The sequence below is a fragment of the Epinephelus fuscoguttatus genome, linkage group LG8 (assembly GCF_011397635.1).
Source record: "Epinephelus fuscoguttatus linkage group LG8, E.fuscoguttatus.final_Chr_v1".
Lineage (NCBI taxonomy): Eukaryota > Metazoa > Chordata > Actinopteri > Perciformes > Serranidae > Epinephelus > Epinephelus fuscoguttatus.
In genome coordinates this window covers 11,969,517-11,989,960 of record NC_064759.1, presented here as the reverse complement: position 1 = coordinate 11,989,960, position 20,444 = coordinate 11,969,517, and the positions used below count along the sequence as shown (strand labels likewise).

The 20,444-nt window shown below is 40.9% G+C and overlaps 1 protein-coding gene across 1 annotated transcript; it reads right to left on the bottom strand.

Annotated features, from left to right (window-relative positions):
- Positions 1-7,411: 7,411 nt before the first annotated feature.
- On the bottom strand, positions 7,412-19,344 carry pdp1 (pyruvate dehydrogenase phosphatase catalytic subunit 1). The gene is made up of 9 exons (XM_049584084.1): positions 19,245-19,344; positions 16,037-16,301; positions 15,408-15,575; positions 14,222-14,433; positions 13,842-13,923; positions 11,838-11,932; positions 11,580-11,748; positions 11,273-11,491; positions 7,412-10,036 (listed from the first exon to the last, which is right to left on the bottom strand). The coding sequence occupies exons 2-9, from the start codon at positions 16,286-16,288 to the stop codon at positions 9,656-9,658; spliced, it is 1,578 nt and encodes a 525-aa protein (XP_049440041.1). The 5' UTR covers positions 16,289-16,301; positions 19,245-19,344; the 3' UTR covers positions 7,412-9,655.
- Positions 19,345-20,444: the final 1,100 nt, after the last annotated feature.

Sequence of the window (20,444 nt, the reverse complement as noted above, 5' to 3'; positions counted from 1 at the left end):
CCCCTTCATGCCTGTCTGTCGCTGAGCAGTCAAGGCCACGGTGCTGCTGCAGAGAGCGATGCTCTGAGTCATCTCTCAGACAGTGGGGGACAGGCTGCAGATTGTTAGCGGTGCTGAGAGGATGATTTGGCATGATTGTGGGCTTTCAGGCAGCACAAAGAGGCCACGGCACACACACACAAAGAAAATCACCCTCTCTTACACACATGTGAGAGTTGAATATGGGTGCCACATGTGCAGCTATGACCGTGCAACCTTCCTATCCATGTGCCATATTTGTGAGTGTGTGCGTGTGAGATGAGTCATTGAACGGCCTGCTTCAGCTTCCAAAACCAAACAGAGGACAGTGTCAGAGGAGTGGACTGAGCTACGGCCTCGTAATGACAAACTCAACATGGAGCCTCTCCAGTGTTTATGTCTGTACTCTCTCCCTGCCTGTATCCTGGTAACACTTTCCACAACAACACACACACACACACACGGAGCTGGTGGGAGACATTGAAAGGTTGAGGGACAGAAGAGAAAAGGTGGAGGAGAGAAAGGGAGAGTAAACTGTGTGACGGATGACCTGCTCACCTCTGGATATCAATCCTCACCATCACCACACAGTCTCACATGATTGTTTTTGTCCCCAGTGATTCCCACCCAGATGAGCTGGGGCACTCTTTTATCCTAATATAGAAATACTCAGGGGTGGAATATATTTAGCTACTTTTACTCAAGTACCACACTTAAATACAAATTCAAGGTACTTGTATTTTACAACATCTAAGATTTATTCATTTATCTGACTGCTTTTAGTTATTTAAACAGTTTTTCATCCCCTTTCTATCCAATGAAAACCACTCGTCTCCAGGTATTATGAATGCTTGTGATATCTGAAGATATTAGTGTTTCTTTCTGTGTTAAGAAAATTCTTAAAAAGTGCTTCACTGCTGGAAAAATTGTCTTTTCATGAAACTAGGCTGTCTGTGCAGTAGAAATACTTTTTAAAATTGGTGCTACACGATCAGAGAAAATCGAGGGGAATGGCTAGAAAACCTACAACAACCAGAATGCTTTGCACAACAGCGAACCAACTTCCACTTGTAGGTGAGGAGCTGTTTATCCCACAGGAAACAAGATGGCGGCCGGCTAGTAACAAACGATCCTGAATTACTGTTAAACGGTAAGCTAATATATCTTTTTGGAAACATTTTGGGCGAGAAATAGGCTACACATTAATGAAAACTTGGTTCTGATTTACTCAGCATGAACTTATGTTTGCCACAAAGCTTATTTTCTTTAGTAATTCAAAGTCCAATGGAAAAGTCTGTAGGCATTTTGACGAGGGAAACAGCACGATGCTAACTTCCGCCTTGGACTACAGAGAAGCGTCATCCCCGAGGTACTCTCATTTCCCTCAGTAAACATGGTGGTGGACCTGAAAGGACAGAAGATATAGAAATACTTTTTGTAATATGTTGGCACCAGGCAACCACTGTCATATCAATCAATAATATTTCGTAATGTTGCATAGTAATTTTAACAAAAGATTGATTTTCTACAGCAAATGCACTTTTCTGGTCTAGAAAAACTAATTTTCTGTGTAACTGGTTAAAAACTATACATTCAATATTGTTTGGTCCATATCTTCTTATATTTTTCTGTATATGGCCCACAATTAAAAAACCAAGTCACCAAGTCAAAAACGTGTTAGTCATACATCTGTCAACCAATTTATTGCAATCGTATTTGAAGAGCATTTTTTTCTGCTTTACAACAGACAAAGACAATAATGCAAACATAACACAGTGACCTCAAGAGCTTAGCATCTGGCTTGGATCCAGAACACATTAGTACAATGTACATAGTACATACTGTACACAGCACACAGCGCACTCCAAGAGATTATTTACACAGTTACATAAATATGTTGCGGAAGTAAAAATGTGAAACTATTATATCATGTATATATAAGTAACCGCTCAGTCCTGTGGTCGTTAGTGATGCAACGTGTGGGGGGAAAGAAGGTAAACTCCATGTTAACACTTTATAACTGGTAAACTGTTAGTTAATTAAACTTTGGTTGATAGTATTTTACTGTTAACAATCAATGAAAAGACAGTTATTGGTATTTAGTAATTGGTAACATTATAATTTACAAAAATGAAAACACAACACTTGTTTTTGCTTCCATTTTTCATGGGCTGAACTCAAAGATCTAAAACTTTTTCTACATACACAAAAGACCATTTCCCTCAAATATTGTTCACAAATCTGTCTAAATCTGTGTTAGTGAGCACTTCTCCTTTGCCGAGATAATCCATCCCACCTCACAGGTGTGGCATATCAAGATGCTGATTAGACAGCATGATTATTGCTCAGGTGTGCCTTAGGCTGGCCACAATAAAAGGCCACTCTAAAATGTGCAGTTTTGCTTTACTGGGAGGGTCTGGGAGGGGGGGTCAGAAAACCAGTCAGTATCTGGTGTGACCACCATTTGCCTCATGCAGTGCAACACACCTCCTTCGCATAGAGTTGATCAGGTTGTTGATTGTGGCCTGTGGAATGTTGGTCCACTCCTCTTCAATGGCTGTGCCAAGTTGCTGGATATTGGCAGGAACTGGAACACGCTGTCGTATACGCCGATCCAGAGCATCCCAAACATGCTCAATGGGTGACATGTCCGGTGAGTATGCTGGCCATGCAAGAACTGGGATGTTTTCAGCTTCCAGGAATTGTGTACAGATCCCTGCAACATGGGGCCGTGCATTATCATGCTGCAACATGAGGTGATGGTCGTGGATGAATGGCACAGCAATGGACCTCAGGATCTCGTCACGGTATCTCTGTGCATTCAAAATGCCATCAATAAAATGCACCTGTGTTCGTTGTCCATAACATACGCCTGCCCATACCATGACCCCACCACCACCATGGGCCACTCGATCCACAACGTTGACATCAGCAAACCGCTCACCCACACGACACCACACACGCTGTCTGCCATCTGCCCTGAACAGTGAAAACCAGGATTCATCCGTGAAGAGAACACCTCTCCAACGTGCCAGACGCCATCGAATGTGAGCATTTGCCCACTCAAGTCAGTTAAGATGATGAACTGCAATCAGGTCGAGACCCCGATGAGGACGACAAGCATGCAGATGAGCTTCCCTGAGACGGTTTCTGACAGTTTGTGCAGAAATTCTTTGGTTATGCAAACCGATTGTTGCAGCAGTTGTCTGGGTGGCTGGTCTCAGACGATCTTGGAGGTGAACATGCTGGATGTGGAGGTCCTGGGCTGGTGTGGTTACACGTGGTCTGCGGTTGTGAGGCCGGTTGGATGTACTGCCAAATTGTCTGAAACGCCTTTGGAAATGGCTTACGGTAGAGAAATGAACATTCAATTCACGGGCAACAGCTCTGGTGGACATTCCTGCAGTCAGCATGCCAATTGCACGCTCCCTCAAAACTTGCGACATCTGTGGCATTGTGCTGTGTGATAAAACTGCACATTTCAGAGTGGGCTTTTATTGTGGCCAGCCTAAGGCAATAATCATGCTGTCTAATCAGCATCTTGATATGCCACACCTGTGAGGTGGGATGGATTATCTCGGCAAAGGAGAAGTGCTAAGTGCTACTAACACAGATTTAGACAGATTTGTGAACAATATTTGAGGGAAATGGTCTTTTGTGTGTATAGAAAATGTTTTAGATCTTTGAGTTCAGCTCATGAAAAATGGGAGCAAAAACAAAAGTGTTTTTTGTTCAGTATATTTCATTTTAACAGTTTATCATTTACAACACTTTATTAACTATGTTAAGTATTGGTTAATGGTTAATAATTGGTTTGTAAACTGTCTATTAACATTATTGTATGGCTATTATAAAGTTATAACTGATAATTTTTAATACCTTGTTAAATGTTTAATAAAAACTGTGCAGTGCATTTCTACAAAATGCAACTTTATGGCCACCCAAATAATGTTTACAGACTTTTATAAACCAAAAAAATAACCATTTTAATATAGTTAATAAAATGTTATAATTGTGTGCAACAATAAAAAGTTAAAATACCATTAATTATAGCATTATTGATATTTATTTATTTTTTTAAATATTTTAATTTCATTGTTTGTTAACAGTAAAATAACTTAAGCTTAAGTAACTAGCATTTACCATTTCTAAATGGTGGTTATTGTAAAGTGTTATCAAATAAATGTATAACTTTGAAAAATATATTCTGGAAATTAATGTCTTACCTTTTATAATCCATTTTTTCTCATTTTTTGTGCAGACTTTTATTTATTTATTATGATATTTGAAAGTCTTTATTCATCTTTTAAAAAATATGTTTTATTCGGTAGTAGCTAAACCGCCCTTTTCCTTGACCCTGCAGTAAACTTCAAATTGGAACATCAAACATCAATCTCATTTATTACCAACATTTTGTAGATTTATGAGTGTTTCTACTTCAAAGAGACCATCTCTGTTCTTTGTAAAATGATCAACAGATCAACTCTGCTTTTAAAATTTAACCAAAAGTGGTTTTAAATGCCAGTTATTTTATTCTGTGTGGATAAAAACAATGCTGTCATATCATTTTCCACAGCACAGCCTGACCAGCTGTGACTGCCCCAAGTGGTGGATCACTTTAAATAAATTAGGTGTTGAGCTCTCCTCTGTTGAAACACATCAGACAGTCATTTTATGTGGGGTGATTTTATTACACATCCCGCGTCTTAATCCAACGGAAAAGTCTAAGCATGTAAACAAATTCCATAAGCAAATGTCATTCAGGCTGCTGTTATGGACTAGATCTGGAAAAACATCTGTGCTGCAGCGGAAATGAGGCGTACAGCTGACCAAAATGTTGTGTTTATTTCCAGTAACTCACTGAATGTCACCTATAAACCAAACACAGCAAGTGTCCAGTCATCACGATGACGATCAAAAAGAGATGTTGACTTAAAGTAAAGTTTCCTGTGACCATTTGTGGCACAACAGGAAACATGTATAAAAGTTTTATTTGCAAATGAAGACAGGACGTTATTAATACAGTCTGCACTATTCACCGTGTGCTGTTATCTGGAGCCATGTGAGGGTATTTTTGGTCATTTACATAGATCCTTCATAATGAGACAGTTTGAAGTTTCATTTTTACTTTTTAAAAACAGATTTACAATGTTCTTAAAACATAAAAAATCATAATATAATACTTTGTGGGTGATGCCTGTAAATAATTCATGTTTTAAAATAACTTCAAAATCAACTTGGCTGTTTATTATGCTGTATTAGTAAGGAAGATATTATTCGAAAGAGGTTATACTTTAATGGAAAACCAGACAATTTATATTCCCAGCAGATGTTTTTCTTATCCACAGTTAGGTGAATAGACAAAACAATATATTTAATCCTTACTTTTCTTTACATTTACACCCTATAAGTAAGTTGTTAGTAGATATATCATACAGCTGATGTCAGTGTTTTCATCATAGTCAAACCTCCTCTGTGAGACACTGTCCTGTCTGATACTGCAGCGCCATCTAGTGGCGGGTGACTGTCTCCAGAGAGTAACTTCATGGATCAAACAACTGTGTCTGTGTTGCCTGTGGTGTCACTGTTAGTGGTGTGGGAAGTAAAAGTAGCACTACCACAGTGGAAAAAAAAACTCCATTACAAATAAAAGTCATGCATTGAGAATGTTATTGGGTTTAAAGTACGTAAGTATCACCAGGATCATGTGCTTTAAGTAGTAAAAGTAGAAGTAATCAGTGCAGAAAATTCTAATTAAAATTCCATCTCCATCTTTACCAGCTGTTTACACGTTAATGCATAAATAATTATAACCCAGTAACATAACATACATTTTATTCTTGGCAAGTCTGCTTAATGAGTACTTTAATTTATTGTAACTTTTAGTACATTTTGATGCTAACAATTTTACAATTTTACTTAGGTAAAGTTTTGAATGCAGGTATTTTACTTGTAGCACAGTCTTTTAATATTGTAGTACTGCTATTTTTTACTGAAATGAAAGACCTGAGTGCTTCTTCTTCCACTGCCCTTGAGAGTGTTACACTGTTATATCATTAGATAGTTAATGCCAAAGCGTCAACGTGTAAGCAGCACTATACAGTTGTCATTTTTACATTTTTTATTGTGGAATGTAAATAATGATAATTTCATTATGGATCATGCCAATTGTCTCCGTGATAATTTCCTCACTTGTTTGGTTTGTAGAATGTCAGAAACTGGAGAGAAATTCCCGTCACATTTCACACTTTGCACATAATTATTTACTTGACTGTAATTTAAAGGGACACTTCACCCCATAATCAAAAATACATATATTTTTACTGTAATCTGCAATTTATCAGTCTGGATTGCTTTGGTGTCAGTTGCCTTCCCTCCAATATAATGGAACTAGATGGCACTCAGCTTGCGGTGCTCAACACACCAAAAAATACATTTGAAAAAACTCAACAGCAATGTCTCTTTCCAGAAATCATGACCCGGTTACTCAAGATGATCCACAGACCTTGTTGAGAGCAGTTTCATGTAGAAACTATTTTCAGTCTACCAAACTACACCCACCAACTGTATCACTGCTTAGAAAGAAACATGCATCTAATGCTAGCTCACCTCGCACCACTGAGCTAGCTAACGTTAGAGCTCAGCTGAGGAGGACGCAATTATTGTTTACATCTCACACTGTCATGGGCACGAACCCCTCGTCCATGAGCAGATGCACGCTTCCTTCTGCGCAGTGATACAGTTGGTGGGTGTAGGTTGGTCGAAAGAAAATAGTTCCTTCATGAAACTGCTCACAACAAGGTCTGTGGATTATCTTGAGTAACACGGTCATGATTCCTGGAAAGAGACATTGCTGTTGAGTTTTTTTAAAATGTATTTTTTGACACTTAGAGCACCCCAAGCTGAGTGCCATCTAGCTCCATTACATTTAAGAGAAGGCAGACGTCTTCACGGCTGGTATCTCCAACACTCGACAGCTCACACCAAAACAATCGAGGCTGATAAATAGCACTACAGGTAAAGGAAAAATTATGTGCTCTTAATTTTGGGGTGAACTGTCCCTTTAAGACAAAAAAGTAGGAAATTGTCACACTTGAAAAGCTTAAACTTTGCAAGAAACATTTCTTTAAAAAAATACCAACAATCAAAAATCACTGTACTGTTTGTTATAGTTCACCACTCATAACAGGTCACTGACACACGTAACACTGAACTCACTGAGTGCTGACATATGACTCACCAGCTGACGCCACAGCTGCAGCCTTACGCACACTGACCTTCCAGTGGGTCGAGATTAGCGGGTCATTGTGTTAAGAGATGTTACAACATGTCCACCGCTGCCTGCCTGCGTCAACCAAAACACACAACAACGACAACAGTACCACGTGGTGTATATCAGTGTTTTATTAAACCATTCCATATACAAAACTTAACCCACATAAGTTACAATTTATACATAAAACTGTAGATAAAGACGTGTAACATGCTGCAAAAGCTGAATAAATAATATTTAATATTCAAACAGCTTCTTTTTACATTTTAAATACACATATACACACACCGATACGACCCCATCATTAGTGTTTAACTGGAGAGTATCAGGAGAATGGGCTGCTTCTGCTTTCACCATGGCTGTCATGAGTAATAACACCCCAAACTGTAACCAACTGTTAAGTGCTAATGACCCATCAGAAAAAAAATAACATAAGGCAAGAGAAACTCTATACACACACACACACACACACATACACACACATCCCTTTAAATCCACAAAGCGTGGGAAAAGAACAACAAACTTTCATTTTATTCAATGTGTCTGTGGAGAGCTCAAAGTCAGCACCGAAACCTGATAGTTACTGTGTCACCTGAAACCCAGAGTGCTGGAGTAAACGTCACAGACTGACGTGTAAATGCAGAACAAAACGAGTATGTTTGGACAGTGCTAAGAATATATCATACAATGACTTAAACGAAGACGTAAAAACGAACAGATGCAACAGTGCTGTGTTGTAACAGATGCAGGAGCAGCCTGGAAGGTGAGAGAGAGTGTGCCTGGGATGCAAACAACAAAACCAGACTGCACAAGAAGAGCGTTGGGGTTATAATGGCAGAGGCCAGTTAGAGTCCATATGAGAGATCCCTTTTACACCTCGCATTACAATGTGTTTTGTCTCCAGATTGTGCCCAACTATGATTTAACTTGATTACATTGAAATCTGGTGTTAATATGCGTCACAAGTGTCCACATCTAGACCTGATCGCTCTGTCGGGCTCAAACAACTGAACCAAGTCCAAATAGGCCCCTGTCAACTATTATTAGGATAAGAATTTTAAAAAATATTTTTATTTTAAAAATTAAAAAACTAACTAAAATGACACAGGGCTCACATCATATTTTCTGCGGTTTTCGTAGCCAATACTGGTGTAAAAATAAAACAATTATTTTTAAAAAAATCTTTGCTATGGAGCCAGTCAGGAAGAGTTAGAAGGTAACTTCGTCTGTATTTTTGCATGTTTTCCGAAAGCTGACAGATTTGGACAAAACAGAGCCATACCACCAGAAATCATGGGGGCAGTGTAGCGTAGTTTGAATGAGATACAACTATAGGACATGACGAAGACTTTTTAAAAATGGCAGAACCAAACAGATTGATTCTACAGTGAAAAGAATTCTCCGGCCATGTGTCATAATATGGCCATGTAAATCGCTGCCATCTACAATGCTGCCTTCGTTAAAAGGTACATTATTATACAACCTCTTTGTTGTCATGACCCTTTGATTCTGCCTTCTAGCACCATCTAGTGGATGTATCTATGTCAACATAAAGGACACATGGACGTATGTGGCAGCACCTGTCACAACGTTTGAAATGAATGCAGCTATTTTTGAACGCAAAGGGAAAATAAATGAGAGATGAGAGAGAGACCACTGTGTGCCTCGCAGCTTCAGCATCAAGTGAAGGAGAGCCGGTGCTACCCCGTTCCCATGTAGTTGTTGTATGTGGACTTAAAATGCAGTTGCAATTACGTTTTCAGGTAGTCACGATGCATCCCTGACCACATCCGGATCATAATCAGTCCTCAACGTATGTGCATTTACACCTGTACTTCTGGTCAAGCTCTCTCTGATTGAGACCCGATCACCCAAAATGCATTTTAATGCCAGGTGTAAAGGGGGTCAGAGGGAGGAGGTCGAGTCAGTGCTGCATCAGTCACGGCCTCTTTACTTGTAAAATCCCAACCTTCACCCTCTTTGGAATCTCTGTAATTTCAACCCCGGCGTCGAGTCTTTGCAGACGAAGAGGTTGAATATTTTGGCACAAAAATCAGTTTGTAACAGCATTTTATCAGCCACGCAGAGAAGTGAGTATGAAACGGTTACCAGAGGATATTTGCAGCATGTTGTAGAAGAGACTCCGATCCAACGAAGATCTTTGGACTTCATGAGGAACTTGACGTTCTCGTGACTGCATACAAACATACAAATCCTGTACATAAATAGAGTTAAAATGATTCATTCCGACCGCTGGACAGATATTTTCTCAATATGGCCTGTTTGTCCACAGAGTGTGCTCGTACGTAGATCTAAGGTTACACAGAAGTGTGAGTATGCTTCAGTGGATGGCTTTTATGCAGCTCAGGACTGCTCGTCCTGTCTCTGTGCTCCGATCACATGGGGGTTGAACTGACAGATGATAATGGTGATGTCATCGCGGTACATGCGAGCCAGCTCCTCGGGCAGCGAGAGCATTTTCGACAGCCTCTCGTGGTCGACCGTGCCAAATTCGTTGTTCCCCACCGCGTGGCGCATCAGGTGGGTCGCTGAGTTCTGATCCTCGAAAGCTGAAGACACGCGGGCCTTTCTCTCTTCGAGCAGCCCCTGCATCTGTCCCAGGGTGACTTTGTAGCCTCCGACTTTGAGGGGCTGACGCTGGTGCACCCCTGTTAAATACTCCCCCACGATACGAACCACCTCCTGTCTGTGGAGGGTCTCCCAGAGGCCGTCAGAGCCAATCACCTGCAGGGACAGACAGAGAGAAGTCTGACTCACAATTGATTGTAACAGATTAGCCATGTCACTCACATTATGCCAAGAGTGACATCATTAAATGAGCTTCATTACAAAACACTCCATGTCCACTTTAAGAAATACTGCAACTGGAAATTCTTTCTTCACAAATACAGTCTTTGTCTGCAAAGGTCATACAGCCCTTAATTCACACTAACCAGAGAGATAATAAAGTATGCCAAACAACATGCAATCATGAGCCTAGAAGCTGGATAGTGCCTCTGAAAAAGACACGTTTTACCGTTTAAAAAAAAAAAAAATCAAAAAGGGGTGCTTATTTTTATTTTTCAATTTATTTTTCAATTTTTATATATATATATATATATATATATATATATATATATATATATATATATATATATATATATTATATTTCTAACCAAATTTAAGACTGATTTTTGGACAAATAATCTTATTCAACCGCTGCAAGTAAATAGAAACTTAAGTAGTTTGTGTGGTCCTGTGCAGAGGTAGGTTTTATGTAGGAAAATGGTTATTAGAGTGAGTTAGGTTAATCTTCATTTTGCCAACAAGTGCAAGTATAAGGAAAAAAGACAGCATTATGTTCAGTGGTAGGTTTAAAGACTTGTAACATCAGAAATGTGGACTTTCACATAGAAGAGCTTGACTCATTTGACAAAAAGAAATAAAAAGGTGGCTAAACTAAATAAGATAAAAATGTCTGTCACAATAAGACCTCACATGACTGTAAAGCCTGATATTTATAACATTGTATTTAAGACATTTAAGACTTTTTAAGGACCTGCGGAAACCCTGAGGCATTTTTGATTTGAACTGTCCCTTTATTGTTTCCCATCTAAAAGAGAAATGCCAGATCCATAATGTCTCCTAATATTATTCTAGCATTTAGGAGAGGGCTGAGACCTCCCAGCCTGATTCCAGACCTCCAAATTGTCGGCCGTATTTCAATTAATTCAGCGATTTATCGCTGTTCATACCACTCTGGGAAACAGTCGTCCACTCCAAACTTTAAAAGAGATTCAAGCAGCTGCACAGGTTGTTGAAAGATGATCTATAGAAATTGCAACTTCTAATGATGGATATATTTTTTTAAATTTGTGAAAAAAGCGGAAACAAAATGGTCATTAATTTCTCCTTTTTGGAAATGATGTTAAGCATCGCTGTATTATGGAAAAAGTATGGAGAGGATTTGTTTGCTCTCACCATGAAGCGATCCTGTGGCCGCAGTTTGTGGTACGTGATCTCTGGCTCGGCGGTCAGGTAGGGGGGTGTGTGGTAGTTCGGAGGGATGAACTTGGTGTGCTCATTTTCATGGAGCTGATCGGGTCCGGACTCCAACACACACTTCTGCAGTTCAATACTCCACTTAAACTTCACATCCCCAAATGCACGGAACGGCATGAGGAGGCCGAGCAAGCGTTCCTGATTAAGAAAACATTAGAAAGAGAGGAAGAGGTTTTAATAAACGCTGCAACAACGACTAAAGTGAGCAAATCAGGAGGTGTATTACCTGTCTGATAACTGTCTTCCTCTCTGATGGAGGGTGTTCACTTCGTATCCGAGCCACCTCATCCTCATTCTGGGCACTGTGGTCATTAGAGAGTGTGAGCGCGCTGAATGAACCATCCTCCTCCTGCACTCCCAACACCGCCCGAGCGTCTCCTGCATTGGCTATATACCTTTAGAAACAGAGAGGAGAAGAATCAAGGCTGAGATGTGTTATTGACACACTGACAGGGACGTGTGTGCATGTATTTATCCTCCTTACAGGTCTGATCCATCGATGTGAGCCACGCATGCTGTTGCTCCAGAAAAGGCCACTCTCAGGACCCAGTAGTGCAGGAAGGCATTCGGGTCTCCAACCTGTGTGGCAGTATGACACTGTGAGCTTCCAGACAGGATGTGGCACATGGTTTAAATTACATGTAGAGGCAGTGACACCTGAGCTCCTCTTTAATCCATAAAAGTTTAAATTTGGATGCTCTTCTTATTATTTGGCACAGCTGCCACATGGCAGAGGTGATATTCAATATGCATCTTAATGCATGCGACTGCACTGACGTCCTGCACTCAGAACAAATTTAATGACTTGCAATTTGACTCAGACATGAGTATCAATTACTTGGGGCCGTTCCCAAACCACCCCCTACACCCTCTGCCTTCTCACTGCTACTCCACTTTCATGTGCACGTGGAAGGTCCACCACATTAAGTGTCCCCCCCCCCAAACCAATTAGCAGGGAGCTGAAGTGGGTTATGTAACCCTCCAACCAGTGAGCCTGCATTAATGCCGACTTTGTGACCATGTGCAACGTCGTGTTGCATTTGAAACTCAGACGTTCTGTACAAGTGACAGTTTTGTGTGACAACCTGTACAAATGGCAACTGCCCAAACTAAGATAGACATTTAATACTGTCATACAGACGTGAACAACTTGGAGCAGGGAGTCCTGTTAGCTGAAACAGAGATGAAGCAGGGACCCCGTCCTACATAAAACTGAGTTGCATATTAACTAGGCAGGTGGAGGTTGTCAGGCAGAGGGCCATATTAGCCTCAGGCTGCAGTCTTGACCTGTATTTGCTCTTCAGGTACGTGAGGGAGGAAACTCCACTTCCACAAAAACAGTTTTTTGCAAAGGCAAAATATATTGGATTTATGTCATAAATAAGTAAAAATGATTAAACTATAATTAAGTGACCCCCCTGCAATAACTCTGAGGACCCCTGGTGGTCACGGACCCCCAGTTGAAGAATCAGGACTTGGAGGTTACACTGTATTTAGGATCAAATATACTTTTATCTACTCTAGAAAACGGCAGACGTTTTCATCTGATTGTAAAGTGTTTTATATTTACAGGGACTGTTGCAAAAACCAAGCAGCTTATAAACAGAGTAGAAAATGAGAAGTGTTTCCAAAAAACAGAAGGGAAGTGACACCCTTAGAAATTGATATATATATATATACTTATATAAGTATTCCAATCAATCTAGCATTGTGGTTTGTCCTTGCACTGTCTACAATACACTGGAGAGGTGATGCTACAAATTCACTACATATTCTATCAAGGAAGAAGAGCCTAGACCAAGAACACCCCTAATTGAGAGGCAAACTCCCTCCCCTCCCAGTGGACCACCATCAGACCTCATTATGAAAGTAATATGTATGATGGTTAATGATGATAATGAGAGACAAATATTTGTTTGATCCTGTTTGAATAGTGCCATTAATTACACGTGATATTTATCAATTTAAAAGATAATTTAGAAAGTCAAGACTGTTGTCTTTTTACCTAGCTACACTCACCAACCTTATCACCACGCAGAAGGAAGTGTGCATTTACTGCTAGCTCACCTAGCACCACTGAGCTAGCTAACATTACAGGAGGGGCGCGCTTTTAAAGTTTCCATCTCGCACTGTCACAAGCACGAGCCTCTCATCCACGAGTAGATGCATGCTTCTGTCTGCGTGGTCATACGGTTGGTGGGTGTAGTTAGGTAGAAGGAAAATAGTTCCTACATGAAGCTGCTCACAACAAGGTCTGTGGGTTATCTTGAGTAACTGGGTCATGATTTCTGGAAAGAGACAATGCTGTTGAGTTTTCCAAATGTATTTACTGGTGCTTTGAGCACCACGAGCTGAGTACCACCTAGTTCCATTATATATGTATTATACCAAAACAATCTAGAGTGATAAAAAGCACTACAGGTAGGAAAAAAAATATATTTTTGATTTTTGGGTGAACTGTCCTTTTAAGACAGCAGACAGTTCCTACCTGAGCCTCCAGAGAAATGTCATTGTCCAGCCTCTTGAAGGCATTCAGCAGTGCCTCGCGGGTGTCTGGGACTTCGCCTGGGCTGAAAACATTGAGAGAGAGCAGTTATGTGTGAAGCACAGAAAGAAAGAGGAATCCACAGGTCAAGGACAGATAGCAACAACAGCAGCACTATTGGCAAAACAACAGACGGGCCTGTGTTGGTGTGGGCGTGTTGCTACAAGGTACAGATGAAACCAGCTTCAAAAGTTAGTAAAAGCCAAAAAACTTGTCAAGTGAAGGCACCCCCAGCTGTCAATAACATGGTAGCCTCACTGGAGTTTAGGAAGAAGCCTGCATTTTTGCTGTTGTGTATACTTAGCCGTGAATTGTCTGCTGACCTGGTGAGATCTATTAACTCCTGCCAGTATGTTCGGAGGCTGTTGAAGTAGAGAGTCTGAGCCTCCCTGCTGAAGTAGTCGTTGGGGTGTTTGTGCCACTGCAGGATGGGACTGAGGGCCCTGCCGGACTCCACCGCTGCCTCCAGCTCACACAGTGTATTGTGGGGCAGCAGAGACACTGCTATGTAGTAGAATAACCTCTCACTCAGCGCCTGCCAGAGAGGAGGAGAGACGGGAAAATACTGTCAGTGCAACAGTGTATAGAAATGAAAATACATATAAAGTTATTTTGTAAATAGATCTTTAAATATGCGACTTCTAACATCTCAGCATCAAAAGTTTAAATTGTTCCAATTACTGGACAAGCTTTAATAACCATATAGTAGAAACGTGTATGTAGAAAGTGTAAATATTCCTGTTCCTCCAACCAGCCTGTTTATAATGCTTACAAAATTAATGTTTAGTGCTTCAGGCTTTTCTAAGCATGCGCCATGTTTCAAAATGTTGCAGAATAAAGCCCTATTCATACAGAGCTAGCACTACCTGGGAACCTTATGTGATTTCTCTTCACTGCCCCGTATCTGTGTTTCACGTGGCACATTCCCGGTCATGATGCACACAGTACAGCGCTAACCTCCTTTTTTTTCCTTTTGAAAATGTGGGTTAAACAAACAGGACTGGCTCTGCAACACTGTCACGTCATCCCTTTCATCATCTTTCAAAATTCTGATCTTGTCATGATTTCAGTTACCTCTTTTTGCAATGCATGATCATGCTGTCATGAGATGAGCCTCCTGCACCCAAAATGATGTCAAAACTTTCATTTCTAATTGCCAACGCAGCTTCCATAGTTCTCGCAAAGGGAAGAGGCTGAAATTGCGGGGAAAATAAAAAATCTAAATACGACCCAAAATCACTGAGATGCCAGTTTGTGCAGGACTAATATTATCACATGACCTCTGTGTCTGTGGTTATTTTAGGTGGAAATCTTACTTGACAAATTACGGATATGGCAGGTTCACGTGGGATTAACATCACAGACAACCTCTGCAGTTATTACAAATTAATAGAGGTCCCCAAGTAAAACAAGTCCCTTGTTATGTATCATGAGTACAGAGTGGATATGAGGACCGTAGCAGATAATTTAATCACACTTTAAACAATGCACGTATGGAGTCAACTTTACCTGTGCACAGGCGCAGCCAGCATGGCCATCAAACACACCCAGCAGCATTCCTCGTGTCTGCAGGCATGTGGCTGCACTTCGACGGTCTTCTATAGGAGCATTAGCTGGCAGCTGATTACTCTCAAAACCCATCACTGCTGACACGTTCTTCCCATCGAACTCCGGCACCTGGGACCGCAACACATAAAAATCGTAAGATGAAAACTTAAATGTAGAGATGGCCGGGCATGTTGTTTATGTTTGCATTAGAGCTGCAACGATTATTTGGCTACTAGATTGTTGACTACTAAATTCATCACCAACTATTTTCATAATAAATTAATTAGATACATATTTTTTTAAAAGGAAAAATTCAAATTCCTTTGATTCCAGCTTCTTAAATGTGAATATTTTTTGTTTCTTTTTTACTTCTCTATGACAGTAAAATGAAGATCTTTGGACTGTGGAAGAAACAAGTTATTTGAGGGCGTCGTCTTGGACTCTAAGGAATGCAGATAATTTTTCACCATTTTCTTACATTTTATAGTCCAAACAACTAATCCATTAATCAAGAAAATAATCGATGGATTAATCAACACCAAAAATACTCATTATTTGCAGCGTTAGTTGCCTGAATGACACACACACACCTTGAAGCTGTACTCGTTGGCTTTCAGAATCGAGTTGACCTGCGGGGGTGTGAGGATGTAACTGCGGAGCACTGAGGTTGCCCGGTAACTTCTTGAGTGCTGGTGGCTCTGCCATATGTGAGAAGGCCGTCTTGAGGCAGGTCGGTGAGTGATGGGTCCTAAATGGGACTGGTGTTGTTGGCATGGTAACAGACTGGAGGCCAAAACCTTGGAACGGGGCAAACCCCTGAGCAGCTGAGATGTCACAGGCATGGCTGAAGGTGCACTGCAAGTAGACACAGACAATACACCACTGATGTAAACAAACATTATTTATGTTTACTAATTATTTATTGAAGCGTGTAATTTTTTGCCTGGTCCTCATGTGAGTCGGTGTGCACGGGGCCACACAAAGTGCCAGTGTGAATCTTTTGCCCATGTATTGATCTCTGACATATCACGACTGTTGCTTGCTGTTTGTTTCTGCCTGTGAGTTTGTGTACAAACCGGGTAGATTGCAAAACTGACTTGCCCTTCCGGGATAAATAAAGCTGTCTGAACTCAACTGAACAGAACAGAACGTAACAGCTGGACTTTTAATGAGATGCATTCATCTACAAAGAACAGAGTGGTCTCTCCATGTGCCATTGAGCAAACATTGTGAAACACAGATTATGCAGTGACAGGTTGACAGTAGCAGTGAATGCAGGTGAGGCTTTGGTGTCTAAATAACCCCACCGACTAACCACACATAAATATTTGAATAAGAACATTTGATTTTTTTCAGGCCAATATTTTCCACTTTGCTCCATCTGCGTTGGCCACAGTTCACATATTATGCCCGTGAGCAATTCACATAAAATCAAATCACCAGTTTAAACAGTTGCTGATTAACTGCCCAGTGTACCAGAGAATATTACAGGAGCCTAAACTTCTGTAAACTTCCATCTCATTTCTCTGCTCCCTGGACAGTTACTGAGTCTTGCCATCTGGTAAGAGCTTTGGTCCTACAATAAACTTGTTCTGTACACAAGTGTTACTGGAGTTTCGACCTCTTTAGACTCGTTTCCCTTCTCCACGAAAGCAGGTACCAGAAACCCTCACCCTGGTTATTGAGCCTAGCATTAGACTAAACTTAACGTCATTCCCATGTGGTGAAATACAGCCATCTAATTGGAAATTCAATAGTAAGGAAAAAAGATCCATCATACAAAATTTGTGTAAATATCATTGGCAGCTATGGAAACCGTATTTGAACTATTTTTACCAGTAAAACTTGTTTTCCTGCATTTGGCAGGTCAGTCTTGAAGTGAACTTTAGCATGCAAACCAACAATACACACATATAAGACTGTCCAGAATAAGATTTTTTGGGGCTCTGGAGCTATGGTGGTACTCAACAGCGAATATTCAAAGCTTTTGGCCATGGGGTGGGGCGGTAAACACAACTCAGAGACGACTCAGCCACACATTTCCTCCCTTCTCAGATGGATGACAAAGCGCTGCAACTTTTTTCAAGAGGTTTGGTGTGTTTTTAATCCCAAGGGGCTTGACTGAACAAGGTCCTATTTATGCACTTTTTGTGACAATAATAACTTGTGACACTTTCTCACTATGAATAAATTACAGACCTACATAAATGCACATAATAATAGGCTCTGAATCATAGACAATGCCTGACAAAGGCCTGTGTGTGAGGAAAACAAACTAATATCCAAATCCTAAAGTTGAAAACCTAATACCTAACCAAATAGTCCAATAATGCAAATAGTTGAATATTTGAGTCCAGCTCTAATAAATGCATACTCTCAGTTGCTACGATATTAGGTACACGTTGCTAAATGAATGCAATCTAATGCAATAAAACCTACCGTCCTGACGGTTGTAAGGTTCAGTGTTAGCTAAAACTTTATCGGAGAGGTTCAACACTGTAATCGTGGCGGTGCTGTTGACTTGTAATGTGTTATACTGACAGGTGTTATTTTGTTGACCCCATTACATCAATGAGGGTAGGCTGAATGGAAAACACAGTTCAACAGCACCACAAACTGCATCCTCCAAAACGACCATGCAGTTAAACCAGCTCCTCGCTATACCAGTTTTATAATAACCTTCATGAAGCTAGGGCTTATTGCAGGGCTTTTATATACAGACTGCATACATTTTTAGCTAGGTGTACCTAATAAACTGGTAAGTGAATCTATTTCTTTTGCACCTGGCAAAATTAATCTGATTAATCTGTTTATCTTGAATGCACAACCTACTCTAACATCCTGCTCCATGTGGAAATATAAAACCTATTGTAGTGTAACTCTGGGAGGAGTTGACATGCCATACAGCCTCACACAGAGACATCATATAGTCTTGTGCAAAATACAGCTTAGCACAGTTCACTGTTTTGTCCTGAAAGTGTCAAAAAACGAGTATTAGGAGTCAGAGCATGCACTGGTGTCTGTCTGGCTTGGGTTGCAAGTTTGCTCTCCTTTCCAACTCCAGCTCAGCATTGCTAAAATTAGCTCTGGCAAGAATCTCAGCCCTGACATTTAAGTCTTGAGAAATGTCCTGTCTGGTCATGACCTACTGAACCAGATCCAAGCTGCGTGTCTCCATATATAATGTGTTCTCATTGCATAATTTAAGTGCATCTGCAGCTCCTTGGAGTCAGTGGTGTTCTGGGGGAAGATGCAGCAGCTCAGGTGAAAATCTCTGCTGCTTAAACGTTTTAGTGCAAATGTCCTCCAGGCTGACCCCGCTGTGTTGGAGTAAGCTGGGCAGTGAAAAATCCTCCGCAAAGTGTATATTATGAGTCAGTCAGACCGCGGAGGGCCCGTCCCAGCTCTGAGCTCTGCAAATAAAGTTGCCATGTTTGTTGACATCACTAGCCTCCCCTAGCTGGTAGCAAAGCGGGACTACAAAACCGTAAGCTAACCCCAGAGCTGTTAGCCGACCCTGGAACACAGAAGACCAGTCTCAACGCTAAGCTAGGCGAACAAACCGTGCCACGATAATGACATTAACAGAAAGTATTTACGTTAGCTCGACGTGCGTCAGTCAACCGAGGAGAGCAGCCAAATTTAAGCTAATGGTAGCTAGTGGTGTTTGGGTTACACCCACCAACTGTCGCTCAAACTGGGTAATGTCCGCTCACATAACACCAGGAGGGACCAGCACACAGCCCGCCGACACGTAACAGCCGAAAAGTGCGAGTGCGGAGCTAAATTCAGACTCACCTTAACCGAGGGATGTGGAGAAGTTACTGAAGTTCATGACTTAACACCGACCCCTCAGGTCTCTATCATCCTGGAGCGCCGCACCGCAGAGTGGGCGCTGATTGGCTGAGCTATGACAGACGCGCTGACGTCACGGCAAGCCCTCACGCACGGGTAGAGCCTTTGAAAATGGGAGCGATGAGCTGCAGCTTTTATTAACCCACAAGCGGATATTTTAAGTAATTAAGGTGAATGTTAATGTGACTATATTCAACAATTAATCATGAAATACATAATTCCGAAAGCTCTCTCTGTAATCTGTGTCTAAAGGGCAGGATAGATTTAGGAACAGCACTGGGCAGAGACAAAAGCTGTTACCTCATGTGAACCTGTAAATCATGCATGCGGTTCTATTTGTGTCCTGATGTACTGTGCAGTGTTCAGCACATCCTGGAATGACATATGAGGATTTAACCAACAGAACTCAGTCTATTCAAAAAAGGGGGATTTGCTAAAACACATTCCATGGCAGTCAGCTACTGATCTAGTCTCATAAGGATGTTTTAATTTATGAGTCTTGCATCTTGAGTGCATTAAATGAGTAAAGTGTAGCATTTAGTTGCAGATTGCAACCAGCTGAAACTTGTCAGGATTTCTTCAGTGTTCAGGACAGAAGTGTCAAACTCAATTTATTTCACAGGCCTCATACAGTCCCATTTGATTGCAGGTGGGCAAGAGCAGTAAAACCACTGCCGAATATCCTGTCAGTAACAGACACCTCTGACATTTTCCCTTTTTTTTGTTTAAAGAAGTACTATATATATATATATATATATATATATATATATATATAAAGCAAATCCATTTACAAAACAGATGACAGCCTATGATGTCCTCAGAAGGATGAATGCAATTTCAATATTTCTGTTTTTCCCACATTCAGTCAGCTGCCTACTCACTGTCATTACATGTGCATTTTCCCATACATTTCCACTCCCGTGTCGTAATCCTGACATCACCACACCAAACTGAAGTGAAAGAAAATAACTGTATTAAGGTCAGGGTGGAAAAGCCTCTGAGGTTCCATTTTACATAGAAAGCTACTCAGTGTTTAACTTGCTCCTAAAACCTGGTACCTCTCAGCCTTCACAAGTACATCACTATTAAGTGTGCAAGGTCATCCATCCAGTGAGCCGGACTCAACCCTTTGGCGGGCCGGTT